Source organism: Trichechus manatus, unplaced genomic scaffold (assembly GCF_000243295.1).
Source record: "Trichechus manatus latirostris isolate Lorelei unplaced genomic scaffold, TriManLat1.0 scaffold00052, whole genome shotgun sequence".
Lineage (NCBI taxonomy): Eukaryota > Metazoa > Chordata > Mammalia > Sirenia > Trichechidae > Trichechus > Trichechus manatus.
In genome coordinates this window covers 13,804,368-13,824,240 of record NW_004443988.1, presented here as the reverse complement: position 1 = coordinate 13,824,240, position 19,873 = coordinate 13,804,368, and the positions used below count along the sequence as shown (strand labels likewise).

At 47.0% G+C, this 19,873-nt stretch overlaps 1 protein-coding gene across 2 annotated transcripts in view; it reads right to left on the bottom strand.

Moving 5' to 3' along the window:
- GLDN (gliomedin) overlaps positions 1-19,873 on the bottom strand; it is a 90,875-nt gene that overhangs the window by 18,829 nt on the left and 52,173 nt on the right. For both annotated transcript variants that reach the window (XM_004377662.2, XM_023732476.1), the window contains 3 exons: positions 18,174-18,225; positions 6,258-6,275; positions 5,818-5,925 (listed from right to left, as the gene is read on the bottom strand). In XM_004377662.2, the coding sequence (XP_004377719.1) occupies positions 5,818-5,925; positions 6,258-6,275; positions 18,174-18,225 (178 nt within the window). The remainder of the gene's footprint in view (positions 1-5,817; positions 5,926-6,257; positions 6,276-18,173; positions 18,226-19,873) is intronic.

Sequence of the window (19,873 nt, the reverse complement as noted above, 5' to 3'; positions counted from 1 at the left end):
CTGAGGCCATGGTGAGCTTGGCCAGTTTGGGAAACAGAAAGATAAGGTTTCTTCATCTAGAAAAATGTGGCTAATAAAAATATCCCTCCCCATCAGGTTGTTGTGAGGATTAAATGAGGTAAGTATCAAAACCAAAACCAAACCCATTGCCGTTGAGTCGGTTTGGACGCCTAGTGGTGAGAGCTGTGCACATTGACAGTGTGGTCTGGACCCTGGCGTTTTTGTGCCATGACTCCTTGCTGGCTTCCCATCAGCACATTCTGCCAGGAGAGGAAAGGCCAGAATCTGCTTGAAGGGCAGAGTAGAACTGCTCCATAGGGTTTCCAAGGCTGTAATCTATATGAAAGTAGACTGTCACATCTTTCTCACACCTCGTGGGTTAGAACTGCTGACCTTTTGGTTAGCAGCCGAGCACTTAACCACTGCATCACCAGGCCTTCTTGAGGTAAGTGCACAGAGCACTTAGCAGAGTGTCTGGCAGTCAATGGCAGCTATGTAAATGTCCAGAAGTGTGCTACAGAGAGCACGCCTCACCCTGAGTCCCTCTCTCGACGGAACACAAACTCTTTTTCCTCTTGTTGGAAACAGCATGTGTTGTTCCCGCTTTCTGGAATGCATTCTCACTTCTCCTTCCTCCACCCCCAACCTAGAAAACCACTAATGACCCTTTAGTTCTCAGCTTAGATGACTGTCCTTTCTCTGACAGTCCCAACCCTGGCTAGGCAGCACAGAGGCCCCTCTCCCCTGGGTAAGATGCTGCATGGCCTTCCTGGGGGCTGACAGCGAGGCCCTGACACTCAACTGCAGCTCCTGACAAGCCTGCCCCTAGCCTGGAACCTCTCCTCACTCCCAGCCCCCCGGCCCACCCCCAGGACCTATCTATGTGTACACGTACTGGGACCACTCTCTCGCTGGCTCTCTCATCCTTCAGGCTCCCTCTCTATCACTGTGTCTCGTAGCACTCTGCTCTTTGCTTCAAACACGTATCTCGTGTCACACTATAGATGTTTTTGACTGTTGACTGGGTGGGTTCGAACTGCCCTCCCTTAGGTTAGTATGTTCTACTTTGGGTTTTTTTTTTTTTTTTTTTTTAAATTAATGCTTGTTTACCCTATTAGACTCTGTGGCCCAGGAAGGCAGGGACTGTGTCCATATTGACTCACCTTTGTATCCCTGGTACCTGCCTGGCCAAAAGCAGGCACTCAATCAATCATTGTTAAGCTACTGGATTAATTAATCAATGAAGAAACTCTCTCTCTTACAGAACTGTGAGCAAAATAAAGGGTGAATAGATAAAAAAAAATAAACGCATGTGCTCAGCTTGACAAACTGTAAGCTGCCTTGAACTGGGCCCCTTTCCCTCCCAGACCCTCTGTCCTGGAGCCTGCCTGAGCCCCTGAGGCCTCAGCTGAGGGTGATTCCTGCAGTGGGGGACGTGTGACCATGTTGCCCTGAGGACAAAGCACTGGGCTGGGAGCCTGACTTGTCCTTTGCCCTGGAGCAGGGCTCAGGCCTCGCATTTGGGAGAGGGGTGTGAAGGTTTGGTGGTGGTGGCTGGTCCGCCTGCTACCCTGAGGCTTATCCAGGTGGCTAGAGAGGCCCTGTGCAGCTCTGGCGGTGTGCTTTTCTCCTGAGGCTGCCCACATGGGGCTGGACAGGCCCAGGGTCCAGGCATCATCTCCTTGGAAGAAGTGGTCCTGGGACGGGCTCAGCCACAGCAGGCAGGGGCAACGACATTGGTGGTTGGGGAACATATCCCACCCTCCAGGCCAGGGAATTGGGCTGCAGCCAGAGCCAGGTGAGGGGCTCTGCCAGCCTCCTAGCCAGCCCAGGTAGGACCCAGTACTGAGGAGGCCTGGGCTCTGGCTGGGGCAGCCAGCCCTGGGAAGCTGACCCTTGGAGGCATGGAAGCCAAGCTGGCGGCTGGAAATATCAGCATCAGGCAGGCAGGACGAGACTCAGGGTGAGGCCCAGAGGCCTGAGTCATCTTCAGAGGGCCAGTGTGGCACAGTGGGGAGGAGGCGTCTGGTCTGAGGGTGGCAGGGCTCTCCTCACACCTCCAGACTAGCCCCAGAGCCCTGCCTCCTTGTTAAAGAGACTGGGGTGGGCTCCCTTCTGGGGTGCCAAGAATTCATCCTCTCCCTGTAAGAGCACTGAGTGCCGGCTAGGATGGGGAACCATCCAGGGCTCAGGAAGGGGCGGGAGAGGGAAAGCCCAGCCTCGGGGCCTCTGGCCTGTGACCAGGGACAGAGAGGTCCTTCTTCTGGAGTTTGATGGGTCCAGGTTGGAGTCTGGGCCGGCCCAGGGCTGAGCAATGTTTCATATAACCCTTGTCTTTTTGTACATCAAGAATAGAAGTAGTCTCCCACCTCCCCTGGCCTACGGCAGGGGACTCCCTGCTGGGGCCCTTGGTGAGTCAGGTTGTATCCTTGAGTTTAGTGGAGGCATCTTGGTCTAATGTTGCTGACCCCAGGAGGCCTGCCTCACAGGGAGATTGCTGCAGGGGAAGGGCTGCGTCTTCTCTGAAGTTCCTGTGAGAGCTCAGGGAAACAGAGGCTCTGGTAAGCCTCCACCGACACCCAGATCTAACGCCGTCCCACCTCCTGCACTGCTCTTACCTCCCCCTGCCCTCCTGCAGTCTCAGCACAGCGCCAGAGTGTGCCTTTCCAAAGATGCGTCAGGTCATGTCCTTCTCTGCTTAAAATCCTCCCCACTGCACTCTGAGCGAAAGCCAGAATTCTTAAAACGCACAAGGCTGACTTGATTTGGCCTTGACTTTTTACCCCTGTGGTGTCAACTCCATCACTCCAACCTCTCTGCTCTGGTGCCCTGGCCTCCTTGCTGTCCCTCAAACTTGGGGCACACCCACTCAAGCTCTGCCTGGAGCCCTCCTCCCCAGGTGTCACAAGACCCACTTATCTCTTCCAGGTTTGCTCAGAGCCCCTTCTTAGGGAGGGCTACCTGGCTTCTCAACCTAAAATTGTCAGCCTCTGACTCATGGTAACCTCATGCACAGCAAAACAAAACACTTCCCTGTCCTGCACTATCTCCATGATTGGCTGCTGATCTGATCTTTGTGATCCATGGAGTTTTCATTGGCTGATTTTTGGAAGGAGATCAGAGGTCTTTCTTCCTAGTCTGTCTTAGTCTACAAGCTCCGTTGAAACCTGTTCAGCATCATAGCAACATGCAAACCTCTACTGACAGACAGGTGGGAACTGAACCTACATGGAAGGTGAGGATTCTACCACTAAACCACCAATGCAATCCAAAATTACACCCCCGGTACTTCCTAGCCCCTCTCCCTGCTCTATTCTTCCTCCTTAGCACTTATCACCTTGTAACTGGCCTTACAGTCTGTGTATTTATCTTGTTTATTGTCTGTCCCCACACTAAAATTTAAGCTTTGTGTAGGAAGGGGTTTTAGCAATTTTTTTCATGTCTGGATCCACAGCATCTAGAACAGTGCCTGGGACATGGCAGGTGCTCATAAGTGCAAGCTCATCTCCTCAAGGCCAGGGATCTGTCTCAAGCCTTTTAGAAAATCACTTTATTTCCCACTTGTCCCAGCCCCAGTGCTAGCATGGTGCCCCTATAGTAAACCAGCTGCCAGGAAGTCGATTCCAGCTCATGGCAACCCCATGTGTGTCGGAGTAGGACTGTGCTCCACAGAGTTTTCAATGGCTGACCTTTTAGAAGTAGATCGGAAGGCCTTTCTTCCGAAGTGCCTCTGGGTTGACTCAAACCACCAACCTTTTGGTTAGCAGCTGAGCACATTAACCATTTGCATGACAACCTCATAATACTCACTGCTGAATCCTTAGGACTGGATCACATTTTTTGGAGTCCTCCCAGGATAAACCAAATGTCCTCACACTGAGTCATTATTATTCTGTGCTATGCTCATTTATAATTATTATCCTACATGTAATGATCCATTACTCCTACATAATTCCAACTGTAGTTGCTGGCCTTGTGCACCCCGAGCTGACCTGGGCTGTGCATGACACATTTCCATAGAAGCTGCCTCCGAGGGACATGAGCAGGTAGGCTTTGCCAAGTGGCCAAAGGTGCTCAGCAGATGCCTTCCTGTCCACTGGATTCACTTAAATTGCTTGTGGGGATAAGAACAGAAGTCCTGGAAGGGGTAACTGTGCTATCTGCAAGAATTTTCTAGTATTTCCTCTAGCCCATGGCTTGTCTAGATGAGTTTGGGTACTAGAGCTAAGAGGCTGAAAAGACACAAGAGGGTGTGGTGGAGCCAGGCCTTCCAAGGAGCCTCCTGGGCAGTCGCTCTCCACCCTGCACTCGAGCCTCCACTCTGCCAGCTCTCCTCAGGTGCGTCTGCCAGTCCTTCTGCCCTGACTCCCCAGCACCCACCCCACCAGTCTTGACTCCTGGCAGGCCCCTGCACAAGTCTCCTGCCTCTTGCTGCTCCCTGCACACATTGGACGCTTGCATTTCTTTGCTCAGGTGCTGGCAATGCCCCCACTCACATCAGGGCAGGGGACACCGGCCACATCTTTGTAATAGTCCTGAGACCCTGAAGAGGAGACACTAGCAGCTGACCTGAGAGCCAACCTTGGGGAGAAGTCGCTGTACCCAGCCTTCAGAGGCTAGATGCTGCCTTTTGACTCAACCGCTCCCAACTATTCCTTTCTCACTGTCATTGAGTTGATTCCAACTCATAGCGACCCCATTGGGTTCCAAGGCTGTGAATCTCTACGGAAGCAGACTACCATATTTTCCTCCTGAGGAGCCACTGGTGATTTCGAACTGCCGACCTTTCAGTTAGCAGCCTACCGCTTTAACCACTACGCCACCAGGGCTCCTTAACTAAGAGCCAACATTGGTCAACTGATTTTCAATCAAACAAAGGTTTGCTGGGCAGGAGGAAGCAATGTGAGGGCAAGGCAGGAACTAAACCTCAAAGGAACTCAGGGTATCAGCACCTATAGCCATCCCACAACCCATGATAGTGTCCCTCCCCAGAATTGTCCCCTCCCGTCCCTTCTGTCTTTCCGTCTGAAGCAGAGGAAGCAGAAAGGTGGGAATCAGAAAGATCACACCTCCAGCTGAAATAAACATTTGTCAAGGTTGAATAGTTGCCTCCATAAACAACTGCCTCCTTTGCCATGAGACCAAAAGAACTGGATGGTGCCTGGCTACCATTACTGAACATTTTGATCAAGGATTCTTTTGAACAATCCTTGATCAAAGGGGGAAAATGCAGAATAGAATTTCAAATTCTCATGGACTCCAGACTTTCTGCAGCCACTGAAGCTGAATGAGCCCCCAAAACTATTGCCCTGAGGTAATCTTTAAGCTTTAAACCTTAAACAAACACTATCCCCTGAAGTCTTCTTCAAAGCAAAAAATAGCGTATTTTTATTAGTAAAGTACATATGCTTTGAGCATCGTGCTTTTCAAAGAATTATCTGTGTGAGATCAAATTGACAACAGCAACTTGAAAGGCTGGATGGGAAGCTTAGGACGTAGTGAGTTTAAGATAATGGTGGTAGAATAATGTGGAAAAGATAGTGAGAATGGCAGCACAATTTAAAGAACGTAACCAATGTCACTGAATTGTATGCGTAGAAATTGTTGAAATGGTTTATCTTTGGCTGTGTACACTTTCACCAAAATAAAAAAATTAAAAGAATGCCGTGGCACCCCAGGACTTTCCAAGCAAGAGATAAAGCAGCATTCCATGCAGAGATGAAACACCTTAAGCCACTGCCCACAGCTTTAGCCCATCAAAAACACAATCACAGAGACAAGCAACAAGGAAATTAGCTAGAAGAGTTGCCAAAACACCTTTTTTCCCTCTTTTTCCATTTGCTCCTTTTTCGCCTTTTGGACCCTGGGGACCAGGCTGTCCATCTGATCCATTGTGTCCTGGTATGCCATCAGCTCCTGGAGGTCCTGTGTCAAAACACGAAGCGGACATTTTCAAACTAGTCACTGAAGTTAGTGTGATTTGCAGGCACTAGATGCCTTTTCCTCTCTTGCTTCTTCCCTTCCTTCTCCACCTTTGCTGCCCCCCACCCCCCATCCCAGCTGTGACAGTTGGTGGGGATGGTGATGAAGTCTCTCAGAGTGGTAGGGGGCAGGAGAACTTGTGATTGGGGTGGGGGGGGGCACAGTCGGGGCTGCCTCCAGATTCCTCCTCCTTCTCACTTCTGTCCTTTCTGGGGGACCTGGGGTATAGTCACCCCTATCCTCCCCATGAAACTGGAAAGTCCATGGGCGCTTACCTGGTGGGCCAGGTGGTCCTACAATCGAAAAAGAAATTTAGATGGTAAACCACAGGTAGAAGAAAGAAAAACCAGCATCACAACCTCCCAAAACCCAAAGAATACCCCTTCTTAAAATATACGAATCACCTAGTGACACCTTTTATTTAAAACTCATCACATTTGCCTGACAAGGAGCTCTGGTGGTGCAAAAGTGCTGGGCTGCTAATCAAAAGGTTGGCAGTTCAAACCCACACAGCAGCTCTGAGGGAGAAAAATCTGGTGATCTGTTCCCATAAAGAGTACATCCTAGAAAAGCCTATGGGGCAGTTCTACTCTGTCACATGGGATCGCTATGAGTCGGAATCTATTCAATGGCGCCCAAAACACATTTGCCTAAGAGATCCTTAAAAGCAATTCAACAAAGACCCATTTGCCAATCAAAACCATTTTCCCTGAAGTTTCAATGGGAGAAAAATTTCCAAGTTAGCTTCACTATGGATTAACAGATTTGTCATCTCTAGAGCAATGGGCTTAATTAAATGAGGTTCAGTGAGAAGACACAGGACCCCCTGAGGGCAGCACCTGGCACAGGTAAGTGTCGGCAAACGGTAGTGTCATCCGTCATTCAAGGGTGAGACTTGACACTCAGAGAGCTCTCGCAGTGCTCTCATCCACCAGCTTGTCTCCTCAGGGCTGCCATGGGGAGCTGAGAGCAAAGCTGGTGCTCTGGGTCTCTATTTCACTACATGAAGTAGCCTGAGAAAAACTGAGGGCCTAGATCAGGTAACAAATACCTTCCTTATGTGTAATTACCAGAGGATCTAAGGAGTTCAGAGGAATCATTTACACATAATCTGACAAAACAATTTTGCTTCCACAAACTGGTGTCTCTCATTGTGAACTATTCTATTTGAGCACTCAGACAAGCTAATGAGGCTGTACGATGAGCCTCATGTACCATGAGTGTTTCTCCAGACCACATATACCAATTATCAGTATTGGAGTGGAAAGGTTTTCCCATAAATCCAAGCCCGTGACCAGTCAGAAAACAAACATTTACTAAGCACTTACTATGTGTGCCAAACTCTCCTTGTGTGGGCCACACAAAGAAGCAGAAATCTTGGTTCCTGCATCAAGTGTGTTTACAATCTATTTGGGAAAGGCAGACACTTTGAAACCACAATGAAATATGGGGGTGCTAAAACCAGTTGCCACTGAGTCAATACTTACTTACAGTGACCCCATGTGTATCAAAGTAGAACTGAGCCTTGTAGGGTTTTCAATGGCTGACTTTCAGGCGTTTCTTCCATGGTGCCTCAAGGTGGACTCAAACAGCCAACCTTCTGGTTAGCAGCCAAGCCCATTAACTGTACCACTTGAAGGAGTTACAGAGAAGTAATCCCTTCCAGGAGGTCTGGGGAGCTCTGAGCACGTGCAGACTGAGGAATCTTTGTAAGAAGGTGAGCTTGAGCTGTGGCACTGAAGAAAGAATGGCCCTAAGGTGACCGCAGGGGTCAAGGTCAGAGATTCTATGCAGGGGATTAGCAGGAAAAAAGTACTGAGGTGGGAACTTGTAAGAGCCTTGGGAGAAAGGAAGAGAAGACTGGTCAGGCTGGAGTGTGTAGTGATGAGGTCAAATAAGTACTTGGGTAGGATGGGGGTAGGGTAGAGGCACTTGAATGCCAAGTCCAGAGGTTTAGAGAATATCTGTGAGGCGGTAGGAGCTACGGTAGATTCTTAAGCAGGAGAATGATACCATGGAATGGAATCTGTGTTTGCTTGAGATCCTCTTGGTATTTGCAAGTTGAATAGAAATAGGTGGAAAGGAGGGACAGAAAGAGAGAGAACCAAGACAATCTTCTAGTAAAAATCAGGGATAAAGTTGTGGACAAATGTGGTGTCTGTAGAGTTGAAGAGGAAGCTAGAAATTCAAGAGGTATTTCAGCAGAAGAATGAGCAGGACTCTGTGTATGATTGCGTAGGAGGCAAAGAGGAAAGCCTCTCAGATGACTGGGAGCCTAGGACACCGGAGAGAAGTTACCCTAATAGTCATGGGGACCCTTAGAAGAAGTGGTGTTTGGGGGTATGTTTTCAATACATCCAGTTCTTCTTTGGGCAAAAATGATTTGCTGAAAATGGTATCACAATTTCTAGCGTCAGTATAATCTGTGGCTACATGATTTTACCACTAGATGGCGAGCGTGCACTGGTAAGGGGTGATGTGGACAGCTGACAGAGGTCAGAAGAAATCTATGATCATTCCCAACCACAGATGGAGTCAAATTCAGATGAGCAGATTGGTAGAAGGAAGGTAAACAAGCTGGATTCAGAAGATGTAGAATGAGGAGTATCATTGCTGATGTCAGAAGGATCTTGGCTGAAAGCAAAGCAGACTATACAAGAAAGATGTTTGCCTGTGTTTTATTGACTATACAAAGGCATTTGACTGTGTGGATCACAACAAATTATAGCACTGAGAAGAATGGGAATTCCAGAACACTTAATTGTGCTCATTCAGAACCTGTACCTAGACCAAGAGGCAGTCGTTCAAACAGAACAAGGGGATACTGTGTGGTTTAAAATCAGGAAAGGTGTGCGTTAGCGTTGTATCATTTCACCATACCTATTCAATCTATATGATGAGCAAATAATCTGAGAAACTGGACTATATGAAGAAGAATGTGGCATCAAGATTGGAGGAAGACTCATTAACAACCTGCCATCTTCAGATGACACAACCTTGCTTGTTGAAAGTGAAGAGGACTTGAAGCACTTACTGATGAAGATCAAAGACTGTAGTCTTCAGTATGGATTACACTTCAACATAAAGAAAACAAAAATCCTCACAACTGGACCAATAAGTAACATCACGATAAACGGAGAAAATATTGAAGTTGTCAAGTTGTTTATTTGGATCCACAATCAATACCCATGGAAGCAGAAGTCAAAAAATCAAACAATGTATTGCATTGGGCAAATCTGCTGCGAAAGACCTCTTTAAATTAAGTGTTAAAAAGCAAAGATGTCACTTTGAGGACTAAGGTGTGCCTGACCCAAGCCATGGTGTTCTCAATTGCCTCATATGCGTATGAAAGCTGGACAATGAATAAGGAAGACCAAAGAATTCATGACTTTGAATTATGGTGTTGGCAAAAAATATTGAATATACCATGGACTGCCAGAAGAATGAACAAATCTGTCTTGGAAGAGGTACAGACAGAATGCTCCTTAGAAGCAAGGATGGTAAGTCTTTGTCTCATGTACTTTGGACATGTTTTCAGGAGATCCCTGGAGAAGTGCATTATGCTTGGTAAAGTAGAGGGTCTTTTAAAGAGAGGAAGACCCTCAATGAGATAAGGACTGACACAGTGGCTGCGATGATGGGTTCAAGCATAGCAATGATTGTGAGGATGGTGCAAGACTGGGCAGTGTTTCATTTTGTTGTGCAAAGGGTCGTTATGAGTCAGAACTGACTCGATGGCACCTAACAACAACAACAACAGCAGGTTTCAAAGGAGCCCTGGTGGCACAAAATGGTTAAGCACTCTGTTGCTATAAGAAAAATTGGTGTTTCAAACTCACACATTGGCTCTGTGGGAGAAAACCCTATGGGGCAGTTCTACTCTGTCACATAGGGTCACTATGAGTTGGAATTGACTCAATGGCACACAACAACGACAATAGATTTCGAGTGTTCCATGCAGCTGGACTATTGCTGAGGGCCTGGCTGGAGCTGTATATTTAGGACACATTAGCTATGGTCAAGGGTCTTCACTATGGTGAGTCACAGGGTGGGGCCCCTGGCCCCTGTAAGGGTCTACACAACCCTTGAGTATCGCGTATCTGAGGGAGCACATTAAATAGCAAATAAAAAACACAAACACCATGGCAGGTTGAGAGAGAGATCGTGGAGGAAAGAAAAGTTTTTCCTTTTTTGAACAAGGGACCTGCATTTTCGTTTTTCACTAGGCCCTGCAAATTATGTAGCTAGTTCTGCTATGCCCACCCCACGCTCTTAACCAGAGTTGATTAGAATTGGATAGATATTTGATAAGAGCTGAGCCAATGGGGGGTTTATTCTCCTCGAAATCTAAAACTGGCCACAGTGACCCCCGTTGTGTAAACTAGAGGCCTGTGGCTGGCTATGGCCGTGAAGGAGTAAACAAAGAAGCCAGTCTGCAGAGAGAAGAACAAAGTAAGAGAAGCAGAGACAAGAGATGAGTGTCCCCAGAGAGTCAGGAAGATGGAGAAGAGCTTGCTGGTTTCTGACGCCTTTCCAGTTCCTGGTTCTGTCCCTCCGAGGCCTGCTGCAAGCCCTGCCCTCTGGTTCTGAGATACTCTTGCGGTGAGGGCAGGCCTTGCGTTCACCAAACTCAGTTTCATTTTCCTCTTCATGGACCCTGCTGTGGTAAAGAATTTAGCTTTACCCAAAGAATTTGTTCTTTGTTGGTTCCTGAAAGATAACCTCTAAAACCATGATATTTCCCAAGTGATTGAAGTGGCTTTGATGAGACCTCCAGACCACATCTGCCAGAAAGATCACCTCAGAATATCAGCCAACCTCAGTGGGGGGTATGATTCAATCGTGTCTACATAATGAGGCCCCAATAATGGCTTCCTCATTGGTGACATAGGGGATGTTGTTGTTAGGTGCCATCGAGCCGATTACAACTCATAGTGACCCCATGATGTGACAGAGTAGAACTGTCCCATAGGGTTTTCTTTGCTGAAATCCTTATAGAAGCAGATTGCTAGGTCTTTCTCTTAGGTGGGTTCAAACTGGCAACCTTTTAGTTAGCAGCTGAGCACTTAATCATTGCACCACTAGGGCTCCATGACATAGAAGATAGTGCGTCCTTTTTTGGTGTCACAGAAGCTCCAAGTTAGGCACCCTCCTCGACCTCGGCCCATGCATCTCGTCATTTGTTTCCTTTTTGCTGTAATAGAACTGTAATTGTAAGTATGGCACTTTCCGTGAGTTCTGAGTCATGCCAGCATATTATTGAAACTGAGGGAGAATTGGGAGCCAGCAGGGCAGAAGTGAGGGAGCTAGGAACCCATGAGCTTATGACTGGCATCCTGAGAGGATAGAGGGAACCTCCAAATTTGTAGCCAGCAGATCAGAGGTGAGGATGTCACAGGGACTCCCAAGCTTGCACCTGCATCTGAGGTCTTGGGCGGACTTGGCAGTCTGAAGGACTGTGCCCTTTACTTGTGAGGTCTGACCTCGCTCTGGGTAGTTAGGGTCAGAGAAGAAGGGCTGCCTGTGCCGTTGGGGCTATGACAGAAGTGGAATAAATTGAATTGAACTAATTGATCCTTACAGTTTGGTGTGAGAAGTGGGATTTGATTTTTCCCAGTCCCAGCCTGTCTTGCAGTTAGGTTGGGGCAATGTGAATGCCTGGGTTCTGCCCAGTGGGATCCACCAGCGGGAAGTGAGATACTTCCAGGCCTGGCCTTTAAAAGCACCCACACATACACCCATTGCTGCTGAGTTGATTCTGACTCATAGTGACCCTACAGGACAGAGTAGAACTGCCCCATAGGGTTTCCAAGGCTGTAATCTTATGGGAGCAGACTGTCACATCTTTCTCCCTTTCGGTTAGCAGCTGAGTGCTTAACCACAGCGCTACCAGGACTCTTTTAAAAGCACCCAGTGGCATCCTTTGGTCCTCTCTCTTCCCCTTCGGGGTGATCTTGGTGCCTGTGTTGAGATGATGGAGCCAAAGGATAGCAGGGTCTCTGAGTCAACACAGGAAGCAGAAGGCCTTGGAGAGTTACCCATACCTCATTGGACTTTGTGAAGTGAGAAATAAATCTTTACTGTGTTAAGCCACTGAGATTTTAGGGTTTAATTGTTATCATAACATGACCTAGTCCATCTTGACAAATACACCCTTTTATCCTTATAATGGAGTCCCTGGGAGGTGCAAATGGTTAATGTGCTCAGCCCAAGCAAAAGGTGGGAGGTTCGAGTCTAACCAGAGGTGCCTCGAAAGAGAGGCCTGGTGATCTATTTCCAAAACATCAGCCACTGAAAACACTAGGAAGCACAGTTCTACTCTGACATACTTGGGGTCACCATGAGTCGGAATCAACTCCATGGCAACTAATATCCTTATAATAACTCATAAATCCCCCTTTTTTTCTCAAATAAGCTCTAGTGGATTTCTGCTACTACAGAAATTCTACTGCAAACAGAAGAATCTCAATTGAGAAGGGAAACACAGGCACAGCAATCATGGAGGGATAATAATAAAGACACGTAAGACTCACCCCTATCCCCAAGCCCTAGCATTAGCCTTTGGGTAACTCTGCAGACCTCTGCTCCTCCTGCCACAGCCATTCCAAACCCCAGGGAAAGACCCCTCTGTGTATCTCTAATTTCCCGTTAGCAGCCTCCCCTTTACAGCCTGGGATGGTGTCTTAGTCAGCTTGTGCTGCTCTAACAGAAATACCAGAATTGGATAGCTTTCACAAAGAGAAATTTATTTTCTCACAGTCTAGTAGGCTAGAAGTCCAAATTCAGGGTGTCAGCTCCAAGGGAAGGCTTTCTCTCTGTGTCGGCTCTGGAGAAAGGTCCTCGTCGTCATCAATCTTCCCCCAGACTATGAGCTTCTCTGCACAGGAACCTCGGGTCCAAAGGATGCGCTCTGCTCTCAGTGCTCCTTTCTTGGTGGTGTGAGGTTCCCCGCCCTCTGCTTGCAGGCCACACCCCAGGGAAACTCCCTTTACATTGGATCAGGGATGTGACCTGGGTTAGGGTGGTGTTAACAATCCCACCCTAATTCTCTTCAATGTAAAGTTACAATCACAAAACCACACAACACTGGGAATCATGGCCTAGCCAAATGGATACACACATTTTTGGGGGGACACAGTTCAATCCATAACATTCCACACACTTTGGCTCCCAAAAAATCATGTGCTCGCAACACACAAAATACAGTCGTCTCATCATATCACAGTAAAAATCTTAACTCCAAGTCCAAAATCCAAAAATTTCTCTTCAACTGTGAAATCTAGAATACAAATTGTCTGCTTCCAAAGGTACAGTGGCAGAACAGGCACAAGCTAGACATTTCCATCACAAATGGGAGAAACTAGAGGAAAAGAAGGGATAACAGGCATCAAGCAAGTCAGCAAAACAGATTACATTAGCCCTCAGGGCTTTGAAAATAATCCTCTGTTCTCTGAGACAGTTTACACAATGGCCCTGCCCTCCAGACTCTAGGTATTGGCCACAGTCTCCAGATTCTGAGTGGAGGCCCCTCAGCCCTGGGCTTCAGCTCCACCTTCCGGGCCCACTAGGATGCTCCCTCAGCTTCAGGACACCATTCTCCTAGTCCATCGGAGGGACAACTCCACCCTTAGAAACACCAGAGGCCATGACGCCACCCTTTGAAACCCTTGAGGTCATGGCCATACCTTTTGAGACTGAGGCAGCTCGGCTTCTTGTGTTCCTTGTCTCTTCAGCTTCTGCTTCCTGTGGCCTCTTGGCCCTCAGGCCTTATGCCCACATCTGCCCTGCTGGGGAAAGTGTTCCAAAACACATTCTGAGGGGGACACAATTCAGTCCATAACAGATGGTGTCAAAACAAGTGTTGCCTTACCGAAGGCACCTGATAGCAATGACCACACAGGAAATGGCTACACATTTCTCACAGTCCTGCTGATGGATGGGAAAAAAGAAGCCAAACAAATATTCCAAATAGAAACCCTTCAGAAAATGTGGCCTGGCTCTGTTTTAGAAAGAGCTGGTGAAAGGTGAAGGAGCACTGGTGGTGCAACCAGTTAAGCACTCAGCTGTTAACTGAAAGGTTAGGGATTTGAACCCACCCAGTGGCTCCATGAGAGAAAGACCTGGTGATCCGCTTCTGTAAAGATTATAGCCAAGAAAACCCTATGGGCAGTTCAACTCTGTCACATGGGGTCACTATGAGTCAAAAACTACTCGATGGCACCGAACAACAACAGTAAAAGGTGCAGCTCCAAAACCTGAGTCTGTGGTCTTGACTCTCCCACTCCTGGAAGAGGATGCATAGGCCCAGCTCACTATTATTTACTCCCCATTGCTAACTGCCACATTGTCTTTTGATTTTTTCCTCCCTGTTCCAGTCTCTACCAAAAGGTTTAAGATTAACCCATGTTCCTCCCTGGAGGGTGGAAAACAAGTGATAATGATCTAAGAATGAAAAACCAAACAAAGCATCCATCTTGTGACAAGAAAAAGCAGGATGTCACCAGATAATCCCCAAAGATGTCACCAGATAACCTTTAAGAATACCAGTAGAAGGTTAACTCGTCTAAGACATCACCACCTCAAGGGAAAACTACCACAAAAGATCCATAATCCTGTCCCTATAAAAGACTTCAGCCCATCTCCAGTGGGGGAGGCGGGTTTTTTGGAGGAATCTATTTCCCTCCCTCTCCTACACATCGATATATAATAAACATCTTGCTGCTCACCTCACCCATCTCAGAACTGGCTATTATGGCAGCTGGCTCCAATCCGTTTTATTGCAGTAACACTCCTACGCCCCCAGCAAGGACTTCCTTGGGTCTGAATTTGTGCTGCGAGTAAGATGTGCTCAGCTCTCCTTAAGGGATGGCCTGGAGGACCCAAGCTCTCACACCTGGAGCCTGAATCCACCAAAACCAAAATGACTGGCTAGTTTGGCCCATGAAGCCCAACAAGCAAAGCCAGTTGAGTAGAAATGTGATCAGCTATACTAGCTGTTTCTGAGACTGCCTGTCGATTCACTTACCAGGGTTGCACTGGCTGCAGTGTTGAGGACGAAGTACTCACCCTATGCACCATGGTCTACCTCCTGAAGCCACCCCTGCCACCAAGTGTTGGCCAATCCCAGGGCACCAAAGCCCTGCTCCCACTGAACTGCACCTTTGGTCCAGTTCTATTTATTTGGTGCATTTCAACTTTGGAATATGGTCATGGCAAGCTTAACAAATCAGAGTAGGATGGCAAATAGGTTTTATTTCAAGTGCCAATTCGCATGAATTAGTAGTAGCTTTCTGGAACACCAGAAAAGAATGACATGAGGCCATACTCAGTAGCCACTGCATCCATTATTTTTATTTTATTTAGTTTTACTGTTGTTGAGAATATACATAGCAGAACATATACAAATTCAATGATTTCTACATGTCCATTGATTACATTCTTCAAGTTGCACAACCATTCTCATCCTCCTTTTCCTAATTGTTCCTCCCCCATTATCATTGTGATCTGTTATTGATATCTCCCTGGGTATATTAAGGCAGTGGCAGCAGCTTCCATCTCTGGGTTAGAGTCATTGGCTGCAAGGGGAATGGGCACTGTGGATTTGAAGTGCTTCTGCCCAACAAGCAATTCACAATGTGATGGTTTAGTGATTTTCCAACCTATCCATATGCAGAGGCACTGTAAGTGAAGTTAACCTAACAACCTTCCTTCTTCAAGATACCTGCTCTTCCAAAAGATATGCTGTTGGGACCCCCAAAGAAAGCTGAGATGCACCCAGAAAAGCAAAGGTTGTCTGACAAATTCTGTACTTGCAAAAAATACCTGACAGGCCACAAACCACACAAAACTTCCCAGGGTCTGTGCTCATCCCCACAGCCACCCCTGCTGAGTACAGGAAAAGGAGCAGGAATATGGGGTGTCAGGGTCACAGCTGGACTAGCCTAAAGTTACAAGTGCTCCTTTTTAAAGATGAATCCAGTGTACAGCTAGATCTTGCTCTCATGCCCCAAGCCAAGGGTCTGCCCTGGTGACCTCCTGCTTGCCGTCTTCTTGGGGCTCCTCCATCTATCTGCTCCTCTTGTGGCTCTGGGCCAAGGCACTGCCCTCCTCCCCCATCACCTCCTGAGTGGCTCAGCTCAGTCCCGGTCATGTTGTCTACTCCCTCACAAAGGCGGGCAGTCTGGCCCCACCCTAAGGCACCATCTCACTTTTCAACTTGTACTTTTCTACACCTAAGTTTTAATTGAAAAGCTTTCTGGGTAAAAGAAGGCCCAATTTTTTCAAGGTGGTGTGAAAGGAAAAAGTGCTGGCTTTTGAAAAGCATTTGGAGGTGCCAAAGAATAACTACCTCAACCTATTTCCAGGCCACATGCAATCCCCTCCCCCGCCAATCTCCCCTAAGTGGTCTCAATAGCTCCATCGTGCACATTTACTGAACAGCCCAGCTCTCATTCTATCACTATAAAAATCAAAAAGGAAGAGGCTTTTCCTGTACCTCTCAACAAGGCTTTTGTGCCTGTAATTCCATCCATCTTAGCATTTCTCTAGCACTCATTACTGTCACACTGCAAGAACTCTGAAAAGGAACTTCCAAAGATGGAAGGAAGGTGCTTAAGCCACAAGAGTTTCAGAATAAAGGATCGAGCTGTTCTGAAGACATTTAATTGTCTGTGAGGGCTGAAATGTGACTTGAGTGATTCAATTAGCATTTTCCAAGTAGCCACAGGATTATAGCTTTTCTCTCTGAGGCAGAAGTAAGTGAGAGTCAGATGTGGTCTCTGGGGGTTCCTGAGGGAAGCACCTTTGTTATGAGCCCCTTACTTCCATATACTCACTGACAGAAACCACAGGTTTATTCATTCAGCACACACACTGCGCTGCTAATGGTGGCAGGTGATGGGGACACTGCAGAAAGAGGTGGGGTTTCTTACAACTAGATACAAACCCTGTGGGGTTTCTCAAACTCTTTCACAGTAAGTAACCCTGTGAAGCACAGACCACAACCAACACACCTCCCCAGAGCCTGGGGCCATAGACTGACAAGGCCCAACAAAAGCTTCCCACAGCTTCAGAGTCTTGTGGTTATCTGTTAAAGCCCATGGGAACTGTGCTTCTATTCCATAATAGACTGTTTTAATGCAGAAATAATTTCCCCCTGGTTGCTCAGACAGCCACATCCCAGTTGGAGAGGCAGGACATGCAGTGTCTGGGGCCAGGCTCTGTAGGGGCCCAGGACCTGGCCACAGCCTTCTTTGGCCTGGGGCATGACAAATGGGATGACTGTGATGGGGTCTCTGTTTTCTCTTGCCCCTACCTCCTGAAGGCAGGAGGCAGACACTTGCCCTCAAGCAATATAGAGGGCCCTGTCAGACTCCAAAAAAGCCAAACCTGTTGCCATCAAGTAGGTTCTGACTCATAGCGACCCTATTGTATTTCAGAGTAGAATTGTGCTCCATAGGGTTTTCAATAAGTGTCATCTTTTGGAAGTAGATCACCAGGGCTTTCTTCCGAGTTCCCTCCGGGTGGATTCAAACCACTAACCTTTTGGTTAGTAGCCGAGTGCTTAACCTTTGCCCCACCCAGGGACTCTTTCAGGTACAGACAATCACTTCACAACCATTTCCCTCCCTGCCGCATCCACCAGCCACTCCTTGTCCCAGTGTTTGATGTGTGTGTGTAATTAGTTCTTTCCCTCCTTTCTGTCTGTGCTTGATTCATTTTAGTAAGGTAAAGAATGAGAGGGTATGACCAGCCTCCTGTCCCACCAGGCACTTGGTCAGCACCACAGAGAAGACTCCTCCTAAAGCTTGTTTTCTTGACTAATTAGCAGTTTGCTTTCAGAGCTTACCTTTCAAGCTGTAGGTATGATGGAGAAAATTTATCCTTTAAGAGAATTCTACCACTTAGTGAGGTCTTTTCTTTTAAACTAATGGGAATAAGGAAAACAGCAATGGCCCTGGTTCAAGGTACCACACGTTTCTGATTACCAAAGTCCAAGTTATTTTCCATGACTATATTTCTATGGCAATACTGAAAATATTATTTCTCATAATTATATTACAAATGATTTTCAGCCTATTAAAAACATCTGGTAAAAGTAAGCTAACATGTATTTTTATAACTTAAAATGCTCCTAGGTGTTCATTCTGTCTCAATGTGGGTAGGTAGACTCCTGTCAGTGGCCAGCCTACCTGTCAGGCAGATGCCCTTGGTGCTGTTGCACAGGTCTACCATCACTCGGACCTGCAGGGGAGAGAGGGGGGTTACCAGCAGCACAGTAGACAGTGGACCTGGAACTTCCCTTTTATTCAGACAAGCAGAGAGCAATGATAAAAATTCACAAAGTACTTTAGGAAAATATGGAGGGCAGGTGTCTGAGAAAAATTCGTTGCCATCAAGTCAATTCCAGCTTATACCAACCCTACAGGACAGAGTAGAACTGCCTCATAGGGTTTCTGAGGCTGTAATCTTTACAGAAGCAGACTGCCACATCTTTCTCTCGAAGAGCAGCTGCTGGGTTTGAACTGCCAAACTTTCGGGTTAGCAGCCGAACACTTAACCACTATGCAACCAGGGCTCCTTCTAAGAAAAATAGGTAACCTAAAACTGAAAAGAAACCCCTAAAAGAGCTAAAGATATTTGCTATCAGCAGCTCTTCTATCAACATAATCAATATAATCTCCTTGAAACTCTGGGAAGACAGGATGGTGAAGGAGCCAGCTCCCCAGTATCTGAAGGGCCCAATCTGTGGGCTCGAATAAAGGGGCGGTGGGCTTAGTAGTTAGGAGCAAGCACTTACTAGTTGGGTACTTAACCCCTTGACACTTTGGTTTCCTTCCCTGTAAACGTAAATTAAGTGCCTGCCTTGCAGTTAGAGCCAGCCCAGTGCCCGCTGTCTGGAAACTGCCCCACAGATGGTAGTGGTTCTCATGACATGAGGACACACTACCACTCATCCTTGGATGACTACCTGAGGAGGGTGGTCACTGCAGTGTGGTCTTAGCCTGACATCTGATCCTTCCACCCCTACTCTGCACCCTCCCACCCCCCTGCACAGCTGCTGATGAGCTTTGAAAAGCTCAAATCTAATTGTGTCAACCTGATTCACTCTTTTGTGACTCATTATTGCTCCAAAGACAGTAAAATTCCTCCTTCTCTGGCTCATCTTGCACCACTCCCTCCTCTCTTTCTGTCCTCTAGCCACACTCTGCCTCAGTTTGTACACCTGTAAAATGGGGATAGCAATAGTACTTCTTAGGATTATTGTGAGATTACTATATGCGAAGAGAATTAGAGCAGTGCCTGGCACGTAGGAAGCACACATAAAAGTGTTTTCCACTCTGTTGATAGGAACATGAATTCTGAAACCAAACTACCTGGCCTCAAATCATAGCTTTGCCACTTACTAGCTGTGTGACCTTGGGGAAGTTACTTAACTTCTCTGTGCTTCAGTGTCTTTTTCTATAAATGTAGCTAATAGTACCTACCTTATAGCATAGTTGTGAGGATTACATAAGCTAATACATGAAGCACACTAAGAACAGAGCCAGTCACATGATAATTACACTTGATTTTATGCTGTTGTCTTCATGGTTCCTTGAAGGGGCTAGGCTACTAACTGCCTGCACTGTTACTTTGGTCTGGAATGATGTACAGACAGTCCCTGACTTACAGTGGGGTTCCATTCTGATGACTCCATCAGCAGTCAGTTCTGATTAAGTCGAGTATCTCTCTCTCTTTTTTAAAGTTTTCATTATTATTGCCTTTTATTATCAGTATCTTTTTTTTTTTTTTTTTTAAATATTTTATTGTACTTCAGGTGAAGGCTTACAGAACAGATAGTTTTTCATGTAACAGTAACACACATGCTGTTTTATGACATTGGTTAACA